General features: G+C 40.9%; 1 protein-coding gene across 1 annotated transcript; it reads right to left on the reverse strand.

Annotated features, from left to right (window-relative positions):
• Nucleotides 1-359: 359 nt before the first annotated feature.
• On the reverse strand, nt 360-24,614 carry LOC110211301 (bactericidal permeability-increasing protein-like). Its single transcript, XM_020990537.2, has 10 exons — nt 24,555-24,614; nt 20,832-20,923; nt 16,340-16,516; nt 15,387-15,446; nt 12,792-12,965; nt 10,141-10,208; nt 7,302-7,344; nt 4,315-4,378; nt 2,614-2,690; nt 360-654 (listed from the first exon to the last, which is right to left on the reverse strand). The coding sequence occupies exons 1-10, from the start codon at nt 24,559-24,561 to the stop codon at nt 616-618; spliced, it is 801 nt and encodes a 266-aa protein (XP_020846196.2). The 5' UTR covers nt 24,562-24,614; the 3' UTR covers nt 360-615.
• Between the last annotated feature and the right edge of the window lie 423 nt (nt 24,615-25,037).

The raw sequence follows: 25,037 nt of genomic DNA on the forward strand, positions 1-25,037 counted from the left end.
TGTCCAGGGTAACTTAGCTAGTAAGTGTCTGAGCCTAGATTTGAACTCACAAAATTGAGGCTTTCTGACTCCAGGCCTGGCACTTTCTTCACTGTGCCATCTATCTGCCGCACTCCTAAAATATAGTAAGTGCCTAATAAATGCTTTTCCATTCCATTTGTGTACAATTCCTTATCCCTCCCCCATTATGCCCACCCAACCCACACACAGGCATTACAGAACCTCACACTTCACCAAAGGGCTTGGCCGGTAGAGCTCAGGATTTCTATATACCAGGGCGTGTTAACAAGAGAGAGTCAAGGTTTTGTGTTTATTGGGAAAAGGTATATTAAGATAATAATGAAAAACATTGCCTTAAGAAAACCTCAATGGATTCCCTCCAACCTGCCAACCTCCCACCCCAATGAAAATTTTCACTTGCTTTTTAACAAAACAAAAGCCCTCCCACTGAACATTGTCCCCTTTTCACTGTCATTTCTCCAGTTCATTCACCAGTTATAAATCCGGAGGCTTTTGTAAGTGTCTCTTGGTGGGTCAAGTTCCAGAGTAATGGTCAGTAATGGTAGCCAGGGTGGAGATGATGTGCGGATGACCACGGCAGTCAGCCAGCCTCTCTCAAGAATAAATAAAATCTGTCCCAAACACCAGGAAATGCTAAAGAGAGATGGAAATTCAGTTCACTGGAAAGATCTTTCTTTTTCTCATTGTCATGCGTTGTTTTTATAGAAGAAATACTATCAGCCCATGTGTTGGGAGTGGAGAAGATACAGCAGGATCCCAATGACTATGGGAAATGAAGGCTCTAATTACAGCTGGGAAGCCAGGCTGGTCTGAAGGAGCCCACATTGGTCAGGGAGCTGGGGTAGTCTTTTGTCATAGTGGATTTGCTGCAAACCTAGCAGGTGACTGTTCTTCCTAGAGTGTTAGGGATTAATTGTTCTGGTCTCCATTTTTCATCTCTGCTTATGACAGCCCTTACAGGAATCTGTGCTTTAGTCAAGGTGGTAAAACCTTCCCTCTTTTTCTTTTCCATCACTCAGAACTTCCTTAAACCGCAGTTAACAGCTCTGAGGTAGAGAATTCTCAGGCTAACTTTGGAGGAATTTTGGGAAGAGGGAAGAAGGGCATGCATGAGCATCTTTTTTGCTCAGCCATTCACCTACACATAAATGGCTATCTGTTTGCACAACGTGGAACATTCAGGTACTGCTATATTGTGTGCTCACACGTCACCATTCTTGTCTTGACAAGTTGCAATAGTCCCTTTGTTTCCTAAAGGGCACTTCACTTGGATAATCTACTTGTCATGTCAAATTCTAGATGGCTAAAATTTAGCTTCTTGAAGCTTTAGCTTCCTTCTTTGTTGGAGGAGAGTAAGAGGGAGGAGGAGAAGCTAGCATTTTAACGATATCTAAATTCTCCTCTAGTACCACTCCCATAATCCTATGAAAATCAATCTTCCTCTCTATCTACCTAAGCCAGCTGGCCCCTGCCACCATCCTTAGGGTTCTACCATTTTTCTTCTGGACCTAAAACCTCAGAGTCCTCTTGGACGCCTTCTTTTCCCTTGCTTCATCATAAGCACCAAGGCCTCCCAAGTGGCCAATGCTTTCATGTCCCATAGGGAAACATACTGAATTTGGAATCCTAGGACCATATGTAAAAGTCCTAGAAGGAATTTTATAGCTCGTCCAGTCTAACATGGTGTAATGGAAAGAGAGATAGATTTGGAGTCAAAGAACGGGTGTGACTTTGCACAAGTTGCTTAACACCTCTGGGTCTCAGTTTTCTCATCCGTAAAATGAAGGGATTGGACTAGATGGGTTCCCTTTCAGCTCTAGATATACAATCTCTAGAAGTCCTTCATTTCACAGATGAAGGATCTGAGGCACAGAAAGTTTCAATGACCTGCCCAATGCAATGCAGGTAGTGATAGACCTGGAAGTTGAACTCAAGGTTCTTTCTACTATTCCATGTTGCCCATCAAAAGACCTGGTTTCAAACTACAAAATAGCTCCTGGCCAACCAACACTGCCCCAAGAGATGTCTCTCTTCTTTCAGTCTATTGTCCTTGTTGCTGTGCGGGTGAGGGGGAGAGAGGTTTTAATTGTATAATTTAGATTTTTTAAAATTATTCTTTTTACTTGGTGTGCGTCTTATCTCCCCAGCTGGATCAATAGTTCTACATGGGCACAGATCTATGCATCAGGTTTGCCTCCACCCAATCTAACCTTCTACCATCTCAGGGCTGAGTGATACCTACCAAGTATAGGTTGATGAACTCTCAATTTAGATATTTTATAACTTGTTCTTTGACTGCCTTTAAATAGTAAAAGAGCTATATTGTCACTATATGTAGATAAGTGTGGGTACACTGTGGTAAAAACAGCACTGACCTTAGAATACTTTAGGTCTGGGTTCAAATCATAGCTCATCTATTTTTTATTAATTGCGTGATCTTGGCTGAGTCCTTTCCCCTTGATTGACTCCTCAATTAAAAGAAAGGGTAGGATGAGGTAACCTCTAAGGTCTTCCACTGATGGAAACCTACATTTTAATATGCTATTCTAGGATGGTTATAACTGTCTGAGTCTACAAAGGGCATTTACTAACCTTATGAGGATATACGATATAGTCGGAGAAGTGGAGATTAGCCGGTACAGGTAAAGGATAGCCTTGCTCCAGCCTCCCTGTAAAGGAAAATAGAGGACAAAGTGAGAAGGATGGAGAGGATACAAGAAACAGTGCCGCAAGAGGTGCTGCAAGCAGATTCTACAGACTTAATTTTTTTTTACCAGGCTGGCAGCTCCTGAAAGGAAATATTTTCTCATCGGGAGCTGGGGAGGCAAAGGGAGGCAGGGATGCACCTTTGAGTCTGGAGATCTTTCTTGTCTGCCGGAGTCCTCTATTAACACCCCTTAGAGGCAACTCATGTCTTAGGAGTCTAGATTTAGCACCAGAGAGTGACTTCTAGTCCAGTTTGGATTCAGTCAAAAGACCACACTTGAGGACCTAGAGGGCCACAGGTTCCCTACCCCTGTTCTAGTCCAACCCCATCATTTTACAGTTGGGAAGAAATTGAGGTCTAGTGAAGTTAATAACTTGCCAAGTTATATAGGAAGTGAGCAGAAGAACCAGGATTTGAACCCAAATCTTCTGACTCCTAACCTAGCACTTTGGACGTCCAACATCTAGCACCTACTGCATGTAGAACCCTATGCTAGGCACAAAATTATTAATTGTGTGATCTTGGCTGAGAACCAGGCCCTGGCCCTCTTGGAGTTCACTGGGGTAATATGTTATAACAGATAGCTTTGCTGCATGGTACTGCATATTTTGTACTGAGGAGGTTGGGGAGTGAGTAACGGAGAGGGGAAATCAGTGACGGCGTCATCACAGAAGAAGCACTTGAATTGGGCCTTCCAGCTAGGTAGCATGTAATACCTTAAAGTGATCAGCTAAATCTTCACCAGGAATGAATACCCAGGCATAAAACCTGTTTTTGGTACCTAGCACTGTGAGTAGACAGACCTATTTTCACTAACCCATCCAATGTCACATAGCACAGATGGACAACCTCTGGCAACTGCACAGCAGTGAAAACAAAGAAAGCCCAGTGTTGTGAGCTTCTCATTGTGGTACTGCTCAGAGTGGTACTGAACCAGTGGACCAGGAATTCACTGAGTCCACTTACTGCTCCTCTCTTAGTTTTCTCTGCCTGTTAGAATTTCTAAGTTTAGCTCACCTCCTATATAAGGCCTTTCAGGATCCTCTGCCACTCTCCCACCATCCCCCAGCTTAGGGGTGGGAAAAAATTGGCCTTAATGCCATATGTGGCTTCCAGGTCCTCAAGGGCATCCTTTTGACCAAAAAAATGCCACCCTTAAGGACCTGGAAGCCACATGTGTCCTTAAGGGGATGTTTTCCCCACCTCTACCCCAGCTTTCAGTGCCATTGGATATATTTTGTTTAAACTTCTATGTGCATGTGTTGTCTTCCCCAATAGAATGTAAGCTCCCTGAAGGCAGGGTCTGTCTTTTTCATCTCCAGAATTTAGCACAATGCCTGGCACATAGAAGATGCTTAATAAAGGCTTAGTAATTGATCTATTGATTTACAAAATGGGGATAATAATATTTGTATCACTTATCTCACAGGGTTGTTGTTAGGAAAGTGCTTGATAAATATTAGAGAACTGTAGAAATAGGGATCATTAGCTAGAGACTGGGGGAAGAGGAGGATAGGTAGAGGATTCTACTATTTCCATGGGGTCCATTTGGACCTAAGGCCAACCAATTCTCCAATGCTCCTTACCATTAATAATAGGGAGCCAAACTTTGGACATGTAATAGGTAAAAGGGTCCTGCAGCAGAGATGCCTGGGAAGAGAAAGGAGAAAGAAGAGATGTTAATGCCCAAAGTCCCCAACCAGGCAATTCTAGTACCTCTGTTCCTCATTCCCCCTCTCCCCAAGAGCTTCAGCCCTGTCCCAAAAGAGATTACAGATTGTGCCTCCCCACCCCCCAGGTCAATACCATCAAATGAAGGGAAGAACCGAACTTTCAGCTTAGAGCACAAAGCAGTAGAGTACATAAGAACCCCCCACCACCACCATGAGACAGGAGACCTAGTTTAAATCCTGGTTCTTCCCCTTCCTGGTTGTGTGACCTTTGGCAACTCTCTTTCCCAGTTTTCCCAACTATCATTTAACAAGCATTTATTGATCATTTACTCAGTGTTGGGCGCTGTGCAATGATAATGATCCTAATTAACGTTTCTATAGCACTTACTATGTGCCAGGCACTGTGCTAAGTGCTTTGAAATTATTATCTCATTTTATCCTCACAACAACCATGGGAAGTAGATGGTCTTACTATCCTCATTTTCCAGATGAGGAAACTGAGGCAAGCAGAGATTAAATGACTTGCTCATGGTCACACAGTTAGGAAGTGTTTGAGGTTGGATTTGAACTCAGGTCTTCCTGACTCCAGGCCCAGAACTCTTATCCACAAAATTCTGTGAAGACAAATAAAAATAGAAAGAAAGACCACTGCTGCCTTCAAGGAGCTTACATTTGAATGAGAGAAGTCAAGTTATAAATTTACAAAAACTGTGGGATGAGGGTAATAATACTTTCACCCCTTTCCTCACCAAGTTATCACCAGTAATTTTTGTTGTTCACTTGTTTCAGTCATGTCCAACTCTTTATGACCCCTTTTGGGGTTTTCTTGGCAAAGATAATAGAGCAGTTTATCATTTCCTTCTCCATCTTATTTTACAAATGAAGAAACTGAGGCAAATAGGGTTAAGTGACTTGCTCAGGACCACACAGCTAATAAGCGCCTGAGGCCAGATTTGAACTCAGGAAGATGAGTTTTCCTGACTTCAGGCCTGGCACTTCGTCCATTGAGTCACCTAGCTGCCTGTCAGGAGTAAATTTCTTTGTGAAATGGAAAATGCTATTGCTATAAGGTTTATATTATAGCAATTTATAATTACAATGAATTGATTGGCTTAAACCCAGGAGAAAAGGAACCATGTGTTTGAGATACTGTAGAGATAACTAACTTTAAATAAGACCACTTCTGGGTTCCCTTCCAAATCTGGGATTTGAAGACAAGCAGGAATGTCAAGAAAATGCAAGCAATGATAGAGTAACCTCCCTAATTCAACACGGAGTTGTCCATTGGCTAGAGAGAGGACTCTACTGACCCATCATCAGCACTTCAAGCTGTTTTCCATGCAGTGGAAATGTGGTGCGCTCACTCAGTGTCTCTTTGTGATTCATGGCAATGGAACATAAGCTCCTTGAGGACAGAGACTGTTTTCCATTTTCTTAGGTATCCCCAATGCCTAGCATGATTATGCACAGAGTAACCACATAATAAATGCTACTGAGCTGGTTTGGATTAGATCAGGCAGTTCTGTCACACATTTGTGAGGAGACTGGCCTAGTCAAAGATGTAGCCTGTGGCCACAGGGCAGATCCAATCAAGCCCATGACCTCAGTCTCATGAGCATCAAATGTGAACCACAGAAACAATCAGCCTTAGACTACTTATTATGCAGTTATCCACATAATTAAAAATATATAGATTATATGTAAAATAAGTATGTGTGCTTGATTCTGAAGAAAAAAAAAAAAGAACATATCTTCGGTGTTCAAAGCACTGCTGGGGCCCCATAGTATTCTGGTTTGGGTTGCAAGATCTAGGTTCAACTCCTGCCTCTGTGACTTATTATCTGTGTGACCTTGGGCCAGTTACTTAAGCCCCTGGTCCTCAGGTTCCTTATCTATAGAATAAAGTGTGTTAGATCACTTCTTACTTCTCTTCCAGCTCTAAATCTATTTTTGCTGTTGTTTTTGTTCAGTCATTTCAGTTGTGTCTTATTCTTCACGACTCCATTTGGGTATTTCTTAGCAGATATTGGAGTGGTTTGCCATTTCCTTCTCTGGTTCATTTTACAGATGAGGAAACTGAGGCAAACAGGATTAAGTGATTTACCCAAGGTCACACAGCTAGTAAATGTCTGAACCGGATTTGAACTGAGGTCTTTACCCCAGGCCTAGTACTCTATCCACTATGTCACCAAGATTCCCTAAATCCATTTTACCCCAGTAAAAAGAAATGAAAAATTCAATCACTCAATTATTTTGTCTATAATCTCAAAAACCGTAGTATTTAGAGTGGAAAAGAATTTAAAGATTAACTAATTCAGGGGTTCTAAAGCTTTTGGATGTCATGGACTCCTCTGGTAGTCTGGGAAAGAACAAGTTTCACTCTGATGAAACCTTCCCAGAATATTTTTATTGGGTTTTTTTTTTTGGTTTTGGGTTTTTTTTGGGGGGTGGGGCACAGGCAATGGGGTGAAGTAACTTGCCCAGGGTCACACAGTTAGTAAGTGTTATGTGCCTGAGGCCGGATTTGAACTCAGGTCCTCCTGAATTCAGGGCCAGTGCTGTATCCACTGTGCCACCTAGCTTCCCCTCAGAATTTTTTTTTAATTCATAATTGAAGGAAATGCCAAATTTCAGTTAGAGGTTAGTGAAAATGAAAATGAGATTTTCTTTTTTCTAATCCAAGTTCATGTATTCCCAAGAAATCTCTCCATGCACTTACTCTCCATGCCCCATTCTAATTTTTTTTTTTCATAAAGCTGGATGTGGTCCTCAGAGCAGTCCCCATGGAGACCATGAAATAGCAAAAGCTGCTCACATCTCTACAGCACTTAATAGTTTACAAGGTGCTTTCCCCTCCCAGCCTTGAGTCCAGAAACCTGCTGATTCTCCCTTAGACTCACCTGGAAATGGCCAATATATGATTTCTTCAATTCCATGCTGAGGCTATAGAAAAGGTAGAGCAGGGAGAGGAGAAAAGGAGATAGTTGAATTCCAGATCTTTCAAGTATCAGAATACATAGAGGGGCAGACTTTGGGAATTAGAGGAAAGTGTTCAAATTGGTTTGGAGTTCAAACTGAAAAGAAGCAGGGGCAGAAGAGAGAAATTAGAAATACTTAATTCTCATAAAGCCTCCTGTAGATAAAGGGTTCCTGCCTAATAGAGTAGGATCAGCCAACCAAACTGGAGATATAGCACTTATATCAAAACACTTAGTCCAGCATCCCAGCTCTGCCATTTAAGTCAAGTCACTTCCCATTGCTGAGACTTTTTTCTTATCTATAAAACAGGGGTAATAACTGCACCACTGAACTCACAGCCCAGTTACAAGGGCCTGAGCGTAGCATAGGAATATCCACTATTATTCTTGCTGATAAAGGTTCAAGCTCATTTCCACTACCAAGTCTCTAACTCCATCATTTGCTATGCTTTTCAGTAAGGAGGAAAGTATAGCTAGCTGCCTGGCCAGTTCCCTGCTCCATCCTGGAAACCTGTGGTCATCAAGAGCCTCCCTATTCCTTCCTCCTTCCCCCTCAAGGACCACTTGTATCTGAAGAAAGAATAGTAAAAATAATAATAGCTCCCATTTACATTGGTGTTTCAAGATGTAGTTTATTCTCTCAAAAATGTGGGACCTTGCCACCACATATTCTATGCTTAGCAGATTCACAGCTATATTTACCCCAAGCTCTACTATGCCAAAGAAAAACCCAAAGGATATTAAGTCCATGCATCATAGCAAAATGATGTTGTCAAAATGATGTTGGGAAGAAATAGAATAGTAATAGGTTCTGAATGAAGGCTTCACCACATTTAATTCTATTCATCAGAAATATATTAAGCATCAACTATGTGTCAGACACAGTGTTGAGCCCTGGAGATACAAAGGTAAAAAAAGAAGTGGTTCTTGTCTTCATGTAATTTGCATTCTACTTGGAGGGATTCAGCATATACGGTTTGTATTCCTATGTGGGAAGATGATACACGCAACTTCTAAGAACTTTATCATTAAGGCAGTTAAAAGGAGTTTACATAGACAGAAGGCATGAGTATGGGTCAATTAAATTGGAATGATCTCCAAAAAAATGAAAGGGTAAGGGATACAAAAAAATGAAAGGGAGAAGAAAGAAGTAGAATAGGGAAAAATCTTCCCACATAAAAGAGATATGTAAAGAAGAGCTTTTACAATGGATGGGAAAATGTATTGGAGGTTGGCAGGCAATGCTTGAACCTCTCATTGGAATTGATTCAAAGAAGGATAAACAGAAGAAAATTGGATGGAAGGAAATACAGTTAGTAATCATAACTATGAGTGTGAATGGGATAAGGTCACCCACGAAACAGAAGGAGATAGCAGAGTGCATTAGAAACCAGAGTCCAACAATATGTTGCTTACAAGAGTCACACTTGAAACAGAAAAACACACAGAGAATTAAAATAAGGGGTTGGAGCAGAATCTAATATGCTTCAGCTGAAGTAAAAAAAAAAAGACAGGGGTAGCAATCATGAGCTCAAAGACAAAGCAAAAGCAAAAATAGACCTAATTAAAAGAGACAGTCAGGGAAACTACATTTTGCTAACAGGTACCATAGACAATGAAGCCATATAAAAATTTTTATAGAAAGTTTTTTATGAGAAAGACCACATTTTTCAAATATATACTGAGTATAGATTTAACCAAGTCAAATTTTAAAAAATAAGAACCATTCCCCAATTGGCAAATGATCAAAGGATATAAACAGGCAGTTTTTAGAAGAAGAAATCAAAGCTATTTATAGTCATATAAAAAATGCTCTTAATCCCAATTGATTAAAAAAAATACAAATTAAAACAACTCTGAGGTACCACTTTACACCTATCAGAAATGATAAATGCTGGAGGGGATGAGGGAAAATAGGTGCATTAATGAATTGTTGGTGGAGTTGTGAACTGGTCCAACCATTTTGGAAAACAATTTAGAACGGTGCTCAAAGGGCTATAAAACTGTGCCTGTCCTTGGACCCAGCAATATTTCTACCAGGTCTATATCCCAAATGGAGCAAAGAAAAAGGAAAAGGACCCGTATGTACAAAAATATTTATAGCAGCTCTTTTTGTGGTGGCAAAGAATTGGAAATATAGGGGATGCCCATCAATTGTGTAATAGTTGAACAAGTTGTGGCATATAATTGTGATGGCATACAATTGTGCTATAAGAAATGACAAGGGGAGTAGTTTCAGGGAAAAAAAACCTGGCAAGACCTACATGAACTGATGCAAAGTGAAGTGAGAAGAACCAAGTGATCATTGTGCACAGTAATAGCAATGTTGTAATGATCATTAACTGTGAAAGACTTGGCTACTCTGATCAATGCAGTAATCCAAGATAATTCCAAAGCATTCATGACTAAAAAAAAAAGTGCTGTCTACCTCCAGAGAGGGAACTGATAAACTCTGAGTTCAAACTGAAATATAATTTTCTGTTTATTTTCCTTGCTTTCTTTTTGAAATATGGCTAATACGGAAAAATGTTTTGCATGACTTCACTTGTATAATTGATATCTTATTGCTTGTCTTCTTGGTGGGTGGGGGAGATGGGGGAAGGAGGGAGAGAATTTGAAACTCAAAATTTTAAAAGAAAAGACTGTTAAAAATATTTTTTTAAGAGAACTGGCAGTCCTCAAGGAGCACTGAATTGTTCAAGTTCGTAGGGTGAGGAGGAGGAAGAGCCTAGATTCCAAAAACCCTCCTGGGTCATCTTACCTTTCCAATGTCATGCGCCCCAAAATGGTACCATCCTTAACTGCAATATAGAGGGTAACAGTGGTTTTCTAGAATGAAAACAGCAAATGATATTGTCATATTAGCTCCTATTATCAGGAAATTTTTGACCTGTAAAAGACTTTGAAAAATCAGCAAAGCCCATGAAAAGCACTTTCTTGGCATAGTCAATAAATTAGAACCTTCTTCAAGGGAGCACTAGAGATAATCTGATTGGGGCAATTAAAAGACTGATTAAACAATAATAAATTTTTCCTCCCCAACTTGCCTTTGAGCCATTCTAGGGCTACAGAGCTCCGGAAGGGGTGGGAATGGGGCAGGTTGTTTAATTAGCAAACTCAACTAGGGGTGTGCCAGCCCTTCCCTCATTTAGAATGGAATCTCCTTGGGGGGCAGGGACTATTCTCTCTCTCTCTCTCTCTCTCTCTCTCTCTCTCTCTCTCTCTCCTCAGCAGCACAAGATCAGGCACTTAATAAATGCTTTGAAAATGTTGATTGATTCCTTCCATCTCATTACCAAAGATTCTGAAAAGTGAATTCTGCCCCCTCTCTTGTGGCATAGTTGGGTCTGAGGCAGTACTGAGGATATACTGGGGATCATCTTGGAAATAGGGCTCAGGAGAGAGCTGACCTCAGAGTCAGGGGAAACTTGAGTTCAGGGTTGATCAACCCTCTGACACATGCTTGCTATGTGACCCTGGACAAGTAATTTAACTTCTCAGCACCCCCAGGCAACTCTCTAAAACTATAAATGCAGAGCAGATACAGATTTACATGAGTACAGGGAGTTAGCTCAATGGGTATTCCATATACTAATAAAATCATAGGTCTAGTCTAAAAGGAAAATATACATACATGTACATATATACATACATACACATATATACATATATACACATATACATACATACATACATACATATATATATATATATATATATATATATATATATATCGTTCAGGAACTAAGGGCCTCCTAACCTGAAGAAAAAAAATAGTCATTCTCTCCCACCCCAGCAACCCCAAGTAAGAATTATGGCTTGTCATTCTTGACTTTTCATTCCCCCAGCTCTTCAATCCTTCTGACTTGGGGACCAACCTTTAAGGAGGAGTCAGAAGAGCATTGGAATCATTAGACTCTGAGCTCCCTGAAGACTGGGCCTGTCTTTTGCCTCTTTTTGTATGCACAGTGCCTGCCACATAGTAGGTTATTAATTCATTGATTGGCTTATTGATCCAAAGACCTGTGCTCCAATCCTGCCCTTGCCACTCATTATGGGAATAACTGGGGGCAAGTCACATCACTAGTTTGGGTGAAGTTTCTTCAGCTGTAAGATAGAGTCAGTCACTTTTTCTCTACCTCTCTCCCCATGGCTGTTGGGGGAATCCAGTGAGACATTGACTGTAAATCTCATTGTAAGTGATGAAGCACAATGTCAATGTGGCATGAGAGTGTTATCATTTACACATCTCAATGCCTGGCCCAAAAAAACCCAGGAGGTCACCTCAGTATTGGTCTCAGCTTCCTCTTGGGAATAGTGTTTTTCACTGTCAAAAGGGCTTTCATTACATTATCTGATTTGACCCACACATCGATCCAGTGAGCCAGTTATTATTTACCTCATTATTTTGATCATTGGCTCAGGAATTTGGAATTAGAAAGGATCCTGTAAGTCTTCTAGTACAAACACTCTCATTTTGCAGATAAGTAAACTGCGATGCAGAGAGGTCATGTGACTTGCTTAGAGCCTCACTGATAGGTAGCAGCAGAGCATGGATTTGAACTCTGCTCCTCTGACAAAAGGCAGTATGGTTTAAAATAGTTCTTAATTTCTTTATGTGTCCTGAATCCCTTTATCAGTCATGTGAATCCTATGGACCTATTTTCAGAACAACGTTTTTAAATATGTGAGATATGTAGGATTGTAAAGGAAATCAATTACATTTAAATAGCTCTCAAATTAAAAAAAAATTCACAGGCCTCAGGAAAAGAGCCTCTGGCTTAATGGATCTAGCAATAGACTTAGAATTAGGAAACCTGGGTTCAAATTCTGCCTCAAATGCTTTACTAATTGCGTGATCCTGGGCAAGTCACTAAACCACTTATCAGTTTTCTCATCTGCAAAATGGGAGGGAGAGAGGAGATAGGAAGGTGGACTTGAGAATCCTTAAGGTTCCTCTGCTCTTAATCCATATTCCTGATGTAAATTTGTGATTTTTTTATTTCCCAATCCAAATGAAGAAACAGGTCCAGAGAAGCAACGTGTATTGCCCAAGTTCATAAAGGAAGTCAAGGGCATTCTTCATTTTATAGAGGAAGAAACAAGGGCCTAGAGAGGAAGGGGACTTGCCCAAGGTCATAGTATGTGGGATTTAAAGCCAGGCCCTCTGCCTCCAGATCCAATACTTGTGTCAGAGCAAAGACTGGAATGGGGTGGAGACCCTGTGGCCTTCAGGCTTGCAGCCTGGCTCCCCATCCCTGGACTAGAACCAAGGTCCCTGACTCTACGTCCTGCCTTCTGGATTATTGGTTTTTGTTTGTTTTCATGGCACTACACATGAGGACGGACCAGAGCTCACCCAGCTGGGCTGTGCCACCACCCATGAGTTTTCCCAGCCTAATCCAAACTGACCAGTTTCAGTGTAAAGAGGGGGGTCTGAGAAGAGTTGGAGAAAACCACAAAGACGTGGGTTGAAAGTGAAGACATGAGGCTCAGTTTCATTCTAGAGTCAACGAAGATGGTTGGTGCGGAGGAGGGAAAGTCAATGTCGATTGTCATTGCCATGCTAGGGAAGTCCTTGGACAGCTGCAAATACAAAAAAAAAAAAAAAAGAGGCTGCAGATGAAGCCCTTGGTTCTCACAAATCCTTGAAGAGATGGGCTAGCCCAGGGGAGGGGAACCTGCATCCTTGAGGCCCTCTAGGTCCTTGGGTGCGGCCTTTTGACTGAATCCAAGTTTTACAGAACAAATCCTTTTATGAAGGGGATTTGTTTGGTGACCTCAAGGCTGCAGGTTTCCCCCCACCCTCCTCCCACCCCCGCTTGCCTCTGGGCTAGACTTTTACATAAGCCCCATTGCTGGTAGGATCCTAATGACTGTGGCTGGGCACCTCTCCAACACACTTTCCCTACTCTGTTCAATTCCAATCATTCAAAACTAATGTCAAGCCATTTACAATCTGTCTCTGAACTATATTTCCTGGATGATTTCCCCCTATTCAGTCTCATTCACTCAAGATCCTGTCAAACTGCCTTTGTTTTCCCTACGTGCTGGGTTGTATCTCTGGGCCTTTGCAGTTTGTCCTCTGTGTCTAGAAGGGTTCTCTCTCTTCATCTAGACCCTTGAAGGCTCAGTTCTAGGGCTATCTCCTACAAGAGGCCTTCCTTGCTGTCTTATTTCTTAATGCTCCTCCATAATTACTTTGTATTTGTTCTGAATAGATTTACTTATCTGTGTATACATTGTTTCCACAAGTAGAATGTCCCCCTTGAGGACAAAAAACATTTCACTTTTTTATCGGGGACTTGTTTTTATAGCACCTTCATTTTTCAATATGTCCCTACATTGCTTCCCAAAAATCATCCCTTATAATAATTTTTTGAAAAATAGAAAAGAGGGAGGGGAAAAAAAAAACAGTTCAGGGAAACCAGCCAACCCATCAACCAAGTCCTCAGACCCCAGGTAGTCTAAGACTCTGCACCCCAGAGCCCCAGGAGGAGCAGCTCCCTGCCATAGTCAAATCACTAGTTCTGCTTTCAGCCTCCATGGTCCCCAACCATCCTTCAGAGGAGCAACCCTTGTAGAGACACAGTCTGCCCAGTGCCTCTGTGGCTGCTACAGTCCCTGCCAGAAGGGGCTTGAAGCCACAGCTTTAACCAGAAAAGAAAATTCTCACCAAAGTCCCTGGCATTGTCAAATGTCTCAGCATCAGATGTTGTTTTTGTCAATGGAAATGACACTACAGGATAAGCATCATTAGCAGTAGCTTTGCTACTGATCCCCAAGGATGAGGGTATGTTGGTCAATGTTTACCAATCAGCTCTCCAGAAAAAGATGTAATTAAGACACAGTTTTATATTTAATTTGCATTATTAACATTTTCTTCATCACTTTCTTGAGTCTAGATAACCAACAAAACAATGAATCAAGCCCTGATTTGTAGTATTTGCCATTTCCAAAGTATAAATGCTCACAATGAAAATCTAATAATTGGCTCTCATGAACTGGTATGAGTTGGCTCCAGCATATAGCCCACCAAGGACCATGGAACCTTTCCATCTGCCCTGCAGCCAAAACTGTGCATGTGTGTTCTCTCTCCCATCAGAATGAGTTCCTTGGGAGCAAGGAACCATCTTACCTTTCTAGAGGTATACGCTCTGTGCTTAGCACAGTGTTTTGCTTATAGGTAGCACTTAAGAAATGCTCATTGATTCATTCATTTATTCATACAGAGCAGAAGGAGAGAAGGTTCAAGTCAGGAGAGGTCACTTCCAGCGGGACCTTGAAGGGAGGGGTTTCTATAGGCAGAGAGTGTTTCCAGACGTGGTAGATGGCTTAGAGGCAGCGGGTGGATCAGTGAATAAAGCTCTGGGCTTATAGTCAGCAAGACTTGAGTTCAAATACGACCTGAAGCATTCACTAACTATGCAACCCTGGGCAAGTCATTTTACCACTGACTGCCTCAGTTTCCCCAATTGCAAAATGAGAATAATAATAGCACCTACCTCTCAGGGTTGTTGTGAGGATCAAATGAGATAATATTTGTAAAAAAAAAATTACACGTAGTAGGCACCATATAAATGTTTCCCCCCTTCTCCAAAGTCAGTAACAGAGGGACCAAGAAGGAACTATGAGAAGGCACCTAGGTTGTTTCCACTGACATCAGGATGTGCTCAATGATGTCTCTGTAGCTTTTTAACAGCACCTCATTGCATTGATATGAGGCTGTCAATATAAGCTGAACCTCAAGTGGGCCCTGTTGGTCACATCTCATAGATAAAGATGATTCTATTGGCCTACCATGTACTTTGAAGTGGTTTCTCAATAATAGGTGGGTAGGGGGGAGAGTTGCCTCAATCCATGCCCACCCTGTCCTGGTACCCCCTTGTAATCACTATGAGCTTAGCATCTGCCACCCTGATGTCATGATGGTTTTAGTAGCTTACCTAATCCCCTCCTTCCCAGGCTGGTTCAAAGAACTGTTTCAACAAGAGATGAACAACTTACCTGAGGGATCAGAATTCCATAGTAGTCGGTCGACAAAGTGTATTTGGAGTCCTTTGGAACCTGTAGTAAAAGAAAAAGCAAGGAATCTTGAGACTTGCAGTCTGGCTGTATGGGAGAGCCAAAAATTCTGTTTTGGGTAGTAGACATGGCTCAGCCACACACCCCCTTTGAGCAGCCACATCTTCCCAGAAACTAAGAACAGCACAGTCCGTGATCCCAGCCACACATACCACCTGCTCCTGAGATAACTATATTCAAGACACCAGGGCTTTAGGCTACAGCACTCAGAGCTTGTCTGCCCGCATACTACTCTCCCTCAACCCTCCATCACTATCACTATGCTGAGAAACCCCAACACACTCCTTTTCCTGACTCAGAGTATTTTCACTGGCTGTCTTTAGGCGTTGCCTTAAACTTCCTCCCTCTTCATCTCTGCCTCTTGGCTTCCCTGGACTCTTTCAAGTCTCAGCTAAAATCCCGTCTTCTAATCAAAGCCATTCGTGATCATCCTCAATTCTAGCACCATCCCTCTGTTGTTTACTTCCAGTTTGTCCTTCATATGTCTTGTTTTTTGTATAGCTGTTTGCCACTTTTTCTTTATACCTCCAGAAGTGCCTAGCACATGCTAGGTATTTTATAAAAGTCTCATTTGGTTTAACTTGATTGGGAGCAATGGCGAGGAATCTTGGCTTTACTCATTCCAATCATCCCCCTCCAACAGATAGAAGTTCTAGAGGAACGAGATTTGGATCCACATAAGGAAAAACTTCCTAACAATAAGAGCTGTCCAAAAATCAAATGGAAGTAGTGACTTCAGGGCTAGTGATTGTCCTTTACTGGGAGTGTCAACGAGATAGAAGGGGTTCTTGTTTAGGTACAGGCTGCACTAAATGACCTTTGGGCTTCTCTCTAGCTCTGGGATGCTATAATTAATTCCACCTGCTCTGCCTTACCATGGAACTATTCGTTTGGAGGGATTTGATTCCAGCATTTTTGTAAACATGTATGGCTGAATCGAAGAAGGAATGTGAGACTCCGAAATAGACCATCTGTAGTTGGCTGCTACGGAAACTCACAGCAGAAGGAGAAAAGGGGAATGAGGTATGATGAGTCAAGCTGAAAAACTGGCCCTAGGAGTGAATGCAAGAGAGAATACAATCAAGGACAAGGACTTCCCACAGAAAGTAATCAACTTTTAGGTACAATCAATCTCTACCCCCCAAAAAAGGAAATACATATGGTTACTAATCACTGGGGAAAGTATTCAACCCACTTATAAACAAAGAGAATTGAAATACATTTCAATCACTAACTTACACTGATCAAATTGGCAAAAATAATTAAAAGTAAAGGTATATACCAACAGGTACACTCATACATTGCTGGTAGAATTGCTAACTTTTAAAATCTTTAAAGAACAGTCTGGTGGTGCACAGCAAAATATATAAAAATAACCATAACCCTTTGATCTTAACCTTTATTCCAATAATTCCATTATTAAGACTATACCCTGATTTTTTAAAAAGAGTTATCTGTTCAGAAATTTCATACCCACATTATACGTAATTGCAAAAAAATTTTAAACAATCTGAATATCTGACAATAGAGGGTTAAATGAATTATAACTCATTAATGTAATAGACCACTACAATACTAGTATTACTGACCTGAGGAGTACAAAGAAATCTGGAAAGACTTCTAGGATCATAGATTTTAGAACTAGGAGAGACTATAGAGGCATTTGTAAATTAATGCAAAGTAAAAAAAAAAAACAAAGAAAGAAAAAAGTGGGAATTCTCAAAATGAAATGTAATCTACAAACACATGAGGAAAGCTAGATAAGAATAAATTGCGAAAAAACCTTGTGAGGACTTAGAGGTTATGATTGAAAAGGTGTTATGATAATTTATGTACTGGATTAATTTAATTATAAATAGTTCTAAGCAAGTTTAGTTGTATTTATATTCAATGTTAATTTTATAAAGCATTTTTATGATGTATTAGAAAAAATGCAAAGTGAGTAACTACCATGTTAAGGGTCTGGGAGTAGGGGAATGGCAGGGGGTTATAAACAACCCCAAAACAAAAGAAAATTCTAATTCTCTATTTGCCCCTAGAATTCATTTATGGGTTTTTTTAAAATTACAGTTATGCCTTCCACATAAGTGGTGGGGGTTTAAGAGCATGACCTGGAAAAATCTGAGTAAAATTTTTTGGCCCTCCCTTTATACCAGAGAAGAAGTCTGAATCATTATTATATTAAAAGATAAAATATGTTGATATTACTAAATATCATACATACATTTGTGTGTTTCTGAGTTTCTAACCTTTTTCTGTGTCATCTGCTGGCCTTTGCATATTGTCTGTGTCTTCCACAAAGCTCCTCCCAAATTCCTATTTAATTTCTTATACCAACCTGCGATCTATCAGAACCACGATGGAGAAAGTCACTTTGTGGAAGAGATAACTGTAGTTTATTTACAAACTATATGAACCTGGCTATTCCTCTTTCTAGGCTTCAGTTTCCTCTGTTGAGAGGGTAGGACTAGATAGTCTCTCCCAGCTCACACATTTTTCATTCTTAGGTTTCTTCCAGTTCTAACATTCCACATTTCTCTGAATCACCAAGTAAGGTGACTTTGACTTCATATGCTTTTCTTGGTAGATGCTAAAGGAATTGTGTTTTCTGTGCAAACACTAGCTGGTTTGAAGGCAGGCTGCCCAGAATCTGCTGGATAACATAGGGATGCCATGGAAAATTCAGTTGGCCGGACTATAGGAAACTCTCCCAGTCCATCTTGAAGAAGGAAGGAAGGGAAAGCCAAAAAAGGGATTAAGTAAAATTGGCTTTCTTTTTTCTTTCTAATCCCTACTAGCTAAATATTTTCCCTCTCTTTTTCCTACCCCCTCTTAACACCTGAATCATACCTGTTTTTCAGAAATTAAAAAGGGAGCATGACAATGCCTTACTTTATATTTTTCAAAGATTGTTCTTATCCTGAATTTTGTTTAATCTTTTTTTTTTAGGTGAAGCGATCAGGGTTAAGTGACTTGCCCAGGGTCACACAGCTAGTAAGTGCTAAGTGTCTGAGGCTGGATTTGAACTCAGGTCCTCCTGACTTCAAGGCCAGAGCTCTATTCACTGTGTCACCTAGCTGCCCGAATTTTGTTTTATCTTCATAAGAGCTCTGGCAAGGAAGCATGGGCTCAGGGACATGCTGAAGCCAACTCTTAACCTCTCCCAAACCGATTGTTAAATTTTTCGATGTGTATGTTTAAACCTCAGAAATCAACAAAGGCTACAAATCAGGGCTTCATTTATTGTTTTGTTGACTGTTTAGACTTAAGAAAGTGATGGAGAAAATGTTAATAATGCAGATTAAACTTAAAAGTGTCTCATAGATACATTTTTGGGGGAAAGCTGGTTAAAAAATATTTGCCAGCACACCCCCGCATGGGCTCTTTTTTCAAAAGAGAAAAGTTATTGGTTATGGTCATTATTAGGCACAGTAGAGATTAGTACTTCATTTTATATAGTGTGAGCTATGTAAATATATATTTATATAAATTACAATATATAATTATATTACTATTATATAATTATATATTTTATTGTTGTTATATTAATTTATATAAATATGAACATATATAATATATATTTATATAGCTTTATAGCTTGAGAACACACGGTCTAGAGAGTGGACTTGTCCAAGTGACTGGTCCAAAGTAACAGAACTCATTGGTGGCAGGGCTGGGAAAAGTACCCAAGATGCTCAATCTAATAATTATAATTACAAGAATATCTGACTCACAGTGTTTTAAGGTATGTGTGTGTGTGTGTGTGTGTGTGTGTGTGTGTGTGTGTGTAACACACACACACACACCCCTTAGAACAAGCCTGTGAGTAAGGCATCACAGGTACTGTCCTCATTTCAGAGAGACACTCAGAGATATTAACAGACTTTATCCCTGCCCAAGTAAGTGTCCACCTTCTTGGAGCTCCAAGTTGATTGCTTTTTCCACCATACCACATCACCAAGATGAGCTCCAGCATCATTTCCTCCTGGAGGATTTTATTAATCCCTTTACTCTCTGTAAGCTGTCTCCCCCTCCCAAACACACACACACACCTCACCCCCCTACTACTAGTGCCTATGCCTCTAAGGTTATCTTCCTTCTATGTATCTTGAATGTGTCTATTTACATTCACTTTCTGTCCCCACCACTTCCTTAGAATATAAGCTCCTTGAGGGCAGGGACTGTTTTTGCTTTTTCCTTCTATTCCCAGCATGTAACATAGTGCCTGGCACATAGTAGGAGTTTCATCGATATTTATTGACTGATCCAGTGATCACACCACAGAATTTTGAGTTAGAAGGGAACTTTAAGAGAATATCTGGTCCAATCTTCCCATTTTACAAAGGGAGAAGTTGAGGCCCACAGAGATGAAGGTCATACAACTACTTGGAAGTAGAGCTAGGATTCAGACCCAGGTCCTTTGACTACTGGAGAAGTGCTCTCTTCTTTTTACTACTACATAGTAAGTTCATTTACAATAGAAAATTCTGGATTTTTGAAACAAATTCCGGGTAGTTATTCACATTGCAAAGGGACTTATCCACATACTTCATTTTTTTTTTTTGTGAAGCATTTGGGGTTAAGTGACTTGCCCAGAGTCACACAGCTAGTGTCAAGTGTCTGAGGCCAGATTTGAGCTCAGGTCCTCCTGACTCCAGGGCTGGTGCTCTATCCACTGTACCACCTAGCTGCCCCAACACATACTTCATTTAAAAGGAAAAAATAACCCCCCACATCCTTGCTGTTAAGTTTTATTTATAGGTAACTGACTGACTACTTGACCTGAAGGAAACTGAGAGGTTTAAGAGAAAATTCAAATTCACATATTAGGGCCTACCGCTTTTGAAGATCAATCAGAAATGGAGTTAAAGCATCCCAGAAATTACATTTTTGGGAGAGCCTCCATTCTCTGGGCAGATATTTTCATGCTCTAAATACAAACTGAGGCATCTTAGAGATTGTCCAAGGCCACCCAGCAGAGTTGGGATTATATGCCAGCTCTTACATCTCTCATTTCTATTTCCTTTTTTGCAGCAGGCTCCCTGATCATTGGAATCAGTGGAAAAGGAAGACACACCTCTTTGTCTATGAATCTCTTTCATGGCTTGTAGAGTAAGATCCCAAAGCACAACTTAGACTGAGTTTTAAATTCTCAGAAGATATTTAGGGCTCTGTTCATTTTACAAATGAAACCTAGACAAAGACACCATGGCCTGTCCCACTGCTGCAAATAGAACCCATGAATCTGAGTCCAAAGATGCATAGAGAAAATCAGCTTTGAGAGAAGCAGCCAGTCTCAGTCCCTTAGATCCTCACTCCCTGGAGTCTGTTGAGCAGGAAAACCTTCCTGCTTTTACTGACACTCACCTTCAGAGGAATGTCCAGGTGGTAGCCCCTGGATTTTGGAGGCTGTATCAAGGAATAATCGATTCCAGCGATTCCATCCAAGTTGACTTTCACTATGCAGGGGAGGGAGGAATCACACATTTATGTAATAGCACTTTACCATTAAAAAGCACCAACCTCAAAATATATCTGGTAAAATGAGTAATGCAAAAGTGAATACGCCCATGACCACAGTGGAAGCTGAAGCCTTCCAGAAAAACTTAAAGGACTTGGGACCATGAGATGATAGATTCTCTTATGTGGAAGGGACCATAGAAATGATGATCTAACATCCTTGTTTCCTAGATGAAGCCAGGAGGTCCCCGGAGGACTTGTCCATAGCCACACAGGGAATACATGGTAATGCACTGAGCTTTAACCCACACCTCTAGATTCTAAGTCCTTTGATCTTTCCACTACACCAAGGTGCCTTTTCAAATTTGAGACACATAGACTCTAAACTCCATGAAGGCAGGGACAAGGACTGATTTCATCTTTGTATTCTTCAATGTTCAGCTCAGTTAGGTCTTTTCTGGTTCCCCCACTCCCATCCCAGTTCTAACGTCATCCTTTCTAAGGCTGCCTTCTAGCTACTCTGCATTTACCTTGTACGGTCACATTTTAATTGTTATCTCCCCTATTAGAAGGTAAGCATCATGAGGGCAGGGACTGGGGTTTTTTTCCCTTTGCATCCCCCAAATTTAGCACAGTGTCTTATATATAATAAGAGCTCAATAATGCTTGTTAATTGATTGATTGTATCCTTAGTGCCTATTAAACATTTGTTTAATTGAATTGAATACCATGAGGAATTTGCCATGGCCTGATTCTAGGAGCTAGTGTCCCTTGATTTGGTCCAATCTGGCCTCCTGCAGCTGTAGTAAGATTAAGGTAGATCCAAGGTAGAACTGGTATCACGCTTAGTCAAGAGAGGGACCTTTGCTGGCATGGAGAAGCACTGTTTGTTTTTCAATGCCAACATAGACTTTTAAAGGAGAAACCCTATCAATCCAAGAAACCATCCATCATTTCAAAAGAGAGCAAGGAAAGGGACCTGCTCCTCCACCCTAGGCATCTCCAGAACTTCACTCATTCATTCAACTACCTCCTGGAGGACACGGACCTTGAGCTGAGCTGTGGGCTGGAAGAAGGGAAGGAGAGCCTTCCAGGCATGGGAAATAGCTAATACCAAGGCAAGGAGTAGAGACAGTTGGACTCTATTTAAAGGCAGACGACTCAGAGGAAAAAAAGGAACAGCATTTCCCCCATCTAGTGTGGAGTCACACATAGGTAAGTAAATAACAAATACATATTTGTTGTATGAAAGAATATGTAAATGAATATGGCCTCTAACCACATGACCTTGTGTCAATCATTTTGAGTCTCACTTTCCATGTAAATGAGAATTATAATACATGTACAGTTCTTTCCCTTGAGGACATTATACTCTAATATGATCATTATGGATGATGATGATGATGATGAAGATGATCATGATTCTTGGTTCCAGGAGCAGTATAGAAATATTGACTTTTTGTGTCCCCCTAACCTGTCCTCCAGTGATGGGGAACTCCTTACCTTTTCTCAGTCCTTAACCTTCTTGACCTCTCTGCAGCCTTTGACACTGTCCATCACTCTCTCCATCTTGATACTCTCCGCTCTCTAGGTTTTCAGGACACTACTGTCTCCTGGTTCTCCTCCTACCCATTTGACCACTCTTTTTTCTCCTTTGCTGCCCTCTCATCCAGACCACGCCCTCTACTCATAGGTGTTCCGCAGCATTCTGTCTTGGGATCCCTTCTCTTAACCCTCTATATTATTTCACTTGGTGATCTCATCAGCTCCCATGGATTTAATTACCATCTCTATGCTGCTGATTCTCAAATTTACATATCCTGCCTTAATCTCTCCGCTGACCTCCTATCTCTCATCTCCAACTGCCTTTCATCTAACTAGATGTCTTAAAATTAGATCTTAAATTCAACATGTCTAAAACATAATTCACTATCTTTCCCCCTAACCACACCCTCCTACCTTCCCTTAATTAGAGCAGAAGACAACACCATCTTCTTAGCAATACCTCATGCTTGCAATCTAGGAGTCATCCAGGATCCCTCACTATCTCTCACCCTCAGTATCCAATCCGTTGCCAATACCTGTTGGTTTTACCTCCGCAACATCTCTTAAATATGCCCCCTTTTCTCCTCTGACCTTGTCACCACCATAGTGCAGGCCCTCATCACCTCAAGCCTGGATTTTGCTGTAGCTGATGGTGCATCTGCCTGCCTCAAGTCTCTCTCCACTCCAATCCATCCTCTGTTCAGCAGCCAAAGTGATTCAGCAACCAAAGTGCTTTTCCAAAAGTGCAGGTCTGACCATGTCACCTTCTTATTCAATAAACTCCAGTGACTCCCTGTTGCCTCCAAGATCAAATACAAAATGCTTTGTTTGGCATTCAAAGCCCTTCATAATCTAGCCTTCTCCTACCTTTCCAATCTTCTTATCCTTTATTCGTTGATGCATATTCTCCATCTAGTAACCTGTCCTCTTTGCTGTTCCATGAACAAGCCAATCCATCTCTGAGCATTTTCTCTGGTTGTCCCTTATGCCTGGAGCTCTCTCCCTCCTCAAGTCCACCTACTAACTCCCCAGCTTCCTTTAAGCCCCAACTAAAATCCCAAGTTTTACAGGAAGCCTTTCCTAACTCCTCTTCATTCCAGTGCCTTCTCTTTGTTAGTGATTTCCCATTCATCCTTGTTTGTACATATGTGTTTGCTTGTTTTCTCTCCTATTAGATTATGATCTCCTTGAGGGCAGGGACTGTCTTTTGACCCCTCTTGCATTCCCAGCACTTAGTATAGTGCCTGGAATATAGTATGTACTTAATAAATGTTTATTGACTAATTGACTCATCTCCTGAGTTAGAACAGGCAGGGTGGCTTTAATTTTTAGTAAACTTTTCTTTGAAGTGAAACTGATGTCTGTCTTCATTAGACAGTGCTGGATCTGGAGTCAGAGAATTTGGGTTCAAATTCTACCTTTACTACTTATGTGTGTCCTTGGGCAAGCCATGCAAACTTTCTAGGTCTCAGTTTTCTCATCCAGAAAATAAGGGGCAGCCAGTATGGTCCCTTCCAACTCAGATCTAGGATTCTTTAATCTCCATCCCTGCTCCTACATCTGCTATTTGGAGCCAGGTGGCAGCTTCTCCCCGTGATAGCCCTTCAAATATTTTAAAAGTAATATTTCAAATACTTGAAGCAAGTAGGAAAATGCTGGGGCCAGAGAGTGAAATGTTCCTCACTAACAACATCAACAACAACAATAATTGATTTTCATATTGTCCTCGAAGGTTAGCAAGGAACTTTACAAATATTATTTAATTTCATAACAATATTATAAGATGAGAACTATGGGTATTATTATTCTCATTTTACAAATGAGGAGACTGAGGTTAAGTGATTTGGCCAGGGACACACAGTTAAGTGTCTGCCATAGGTTTGGGGACTTTCTTTACTGTTTATTGTTGATCCAATTTATTCATCATAGTTTACTAGATAATTCCACATTCCGACTCTACTTCAAAATGGGCAGTCGCAGAACTATTGGGGGGATGAACTAGGTATGTCTTCACCATCCCACCTTCTTCCCGCCCTCATGGTTATCCTCATGCTCTTGGGGTTCCATGATGAAACTACTGCATACCTGGCATAGTGTGGAGGTAGGGTTCCACGTACGAAGTTGTCGAGGTTCTTATCACACTACAGATCTGAGGAAAGCCCAAGAATGCATATGGTTAGCAACTCCCTTCCCTCACTTGGTCCCCTACCAGGACTGGCCCCTTACCCTTCTGGGAGGCAGCTATGACTTCATGGAACAAGCACTAGATTAGAGTCAGAAGACATACATTTAAGGACTAGCTCAGCTACCTACCTGTGGGACTGTGGGAAATTAACTTTACTTTCCCGAGCCTCAGTTTCTTCATCTATAAAATGAATCATACCAGATACCTGCAAGCTCCCCTCCAACTCAAATAGCTATAAGCCTATGGCAATGGCGAGCAATTTACATTCCCTGAGATAGAAGAAGTAATTATTATCAATCTAATCCTTGATTTTCCCATCAGAAAAAGAAGGTTGAATCTGATGATTTCTAATCTTATTTCCTTTCTAGTTCTAAGATATTATG

The sequence above is a fragment of the Phascolarctos cinereus genome, unplaced genomic scaffold (genome assembly GCF_003287225.1).
Source record: "Phascolarctos cinereus isolate Bilbo 61053 unplaced genomic scaffold, phaCin_HiC Scaffold_2;HRSCAF=192, whole genome shotgun sequence".
In the NCBI taxonomy this organism is placed as follows: Eukaryota; Metazoa; Chordata; class Mammalia; order Diprotodontia; family Phascolarctidae; genus Phascolarctos; species Phascolarctos cinereus.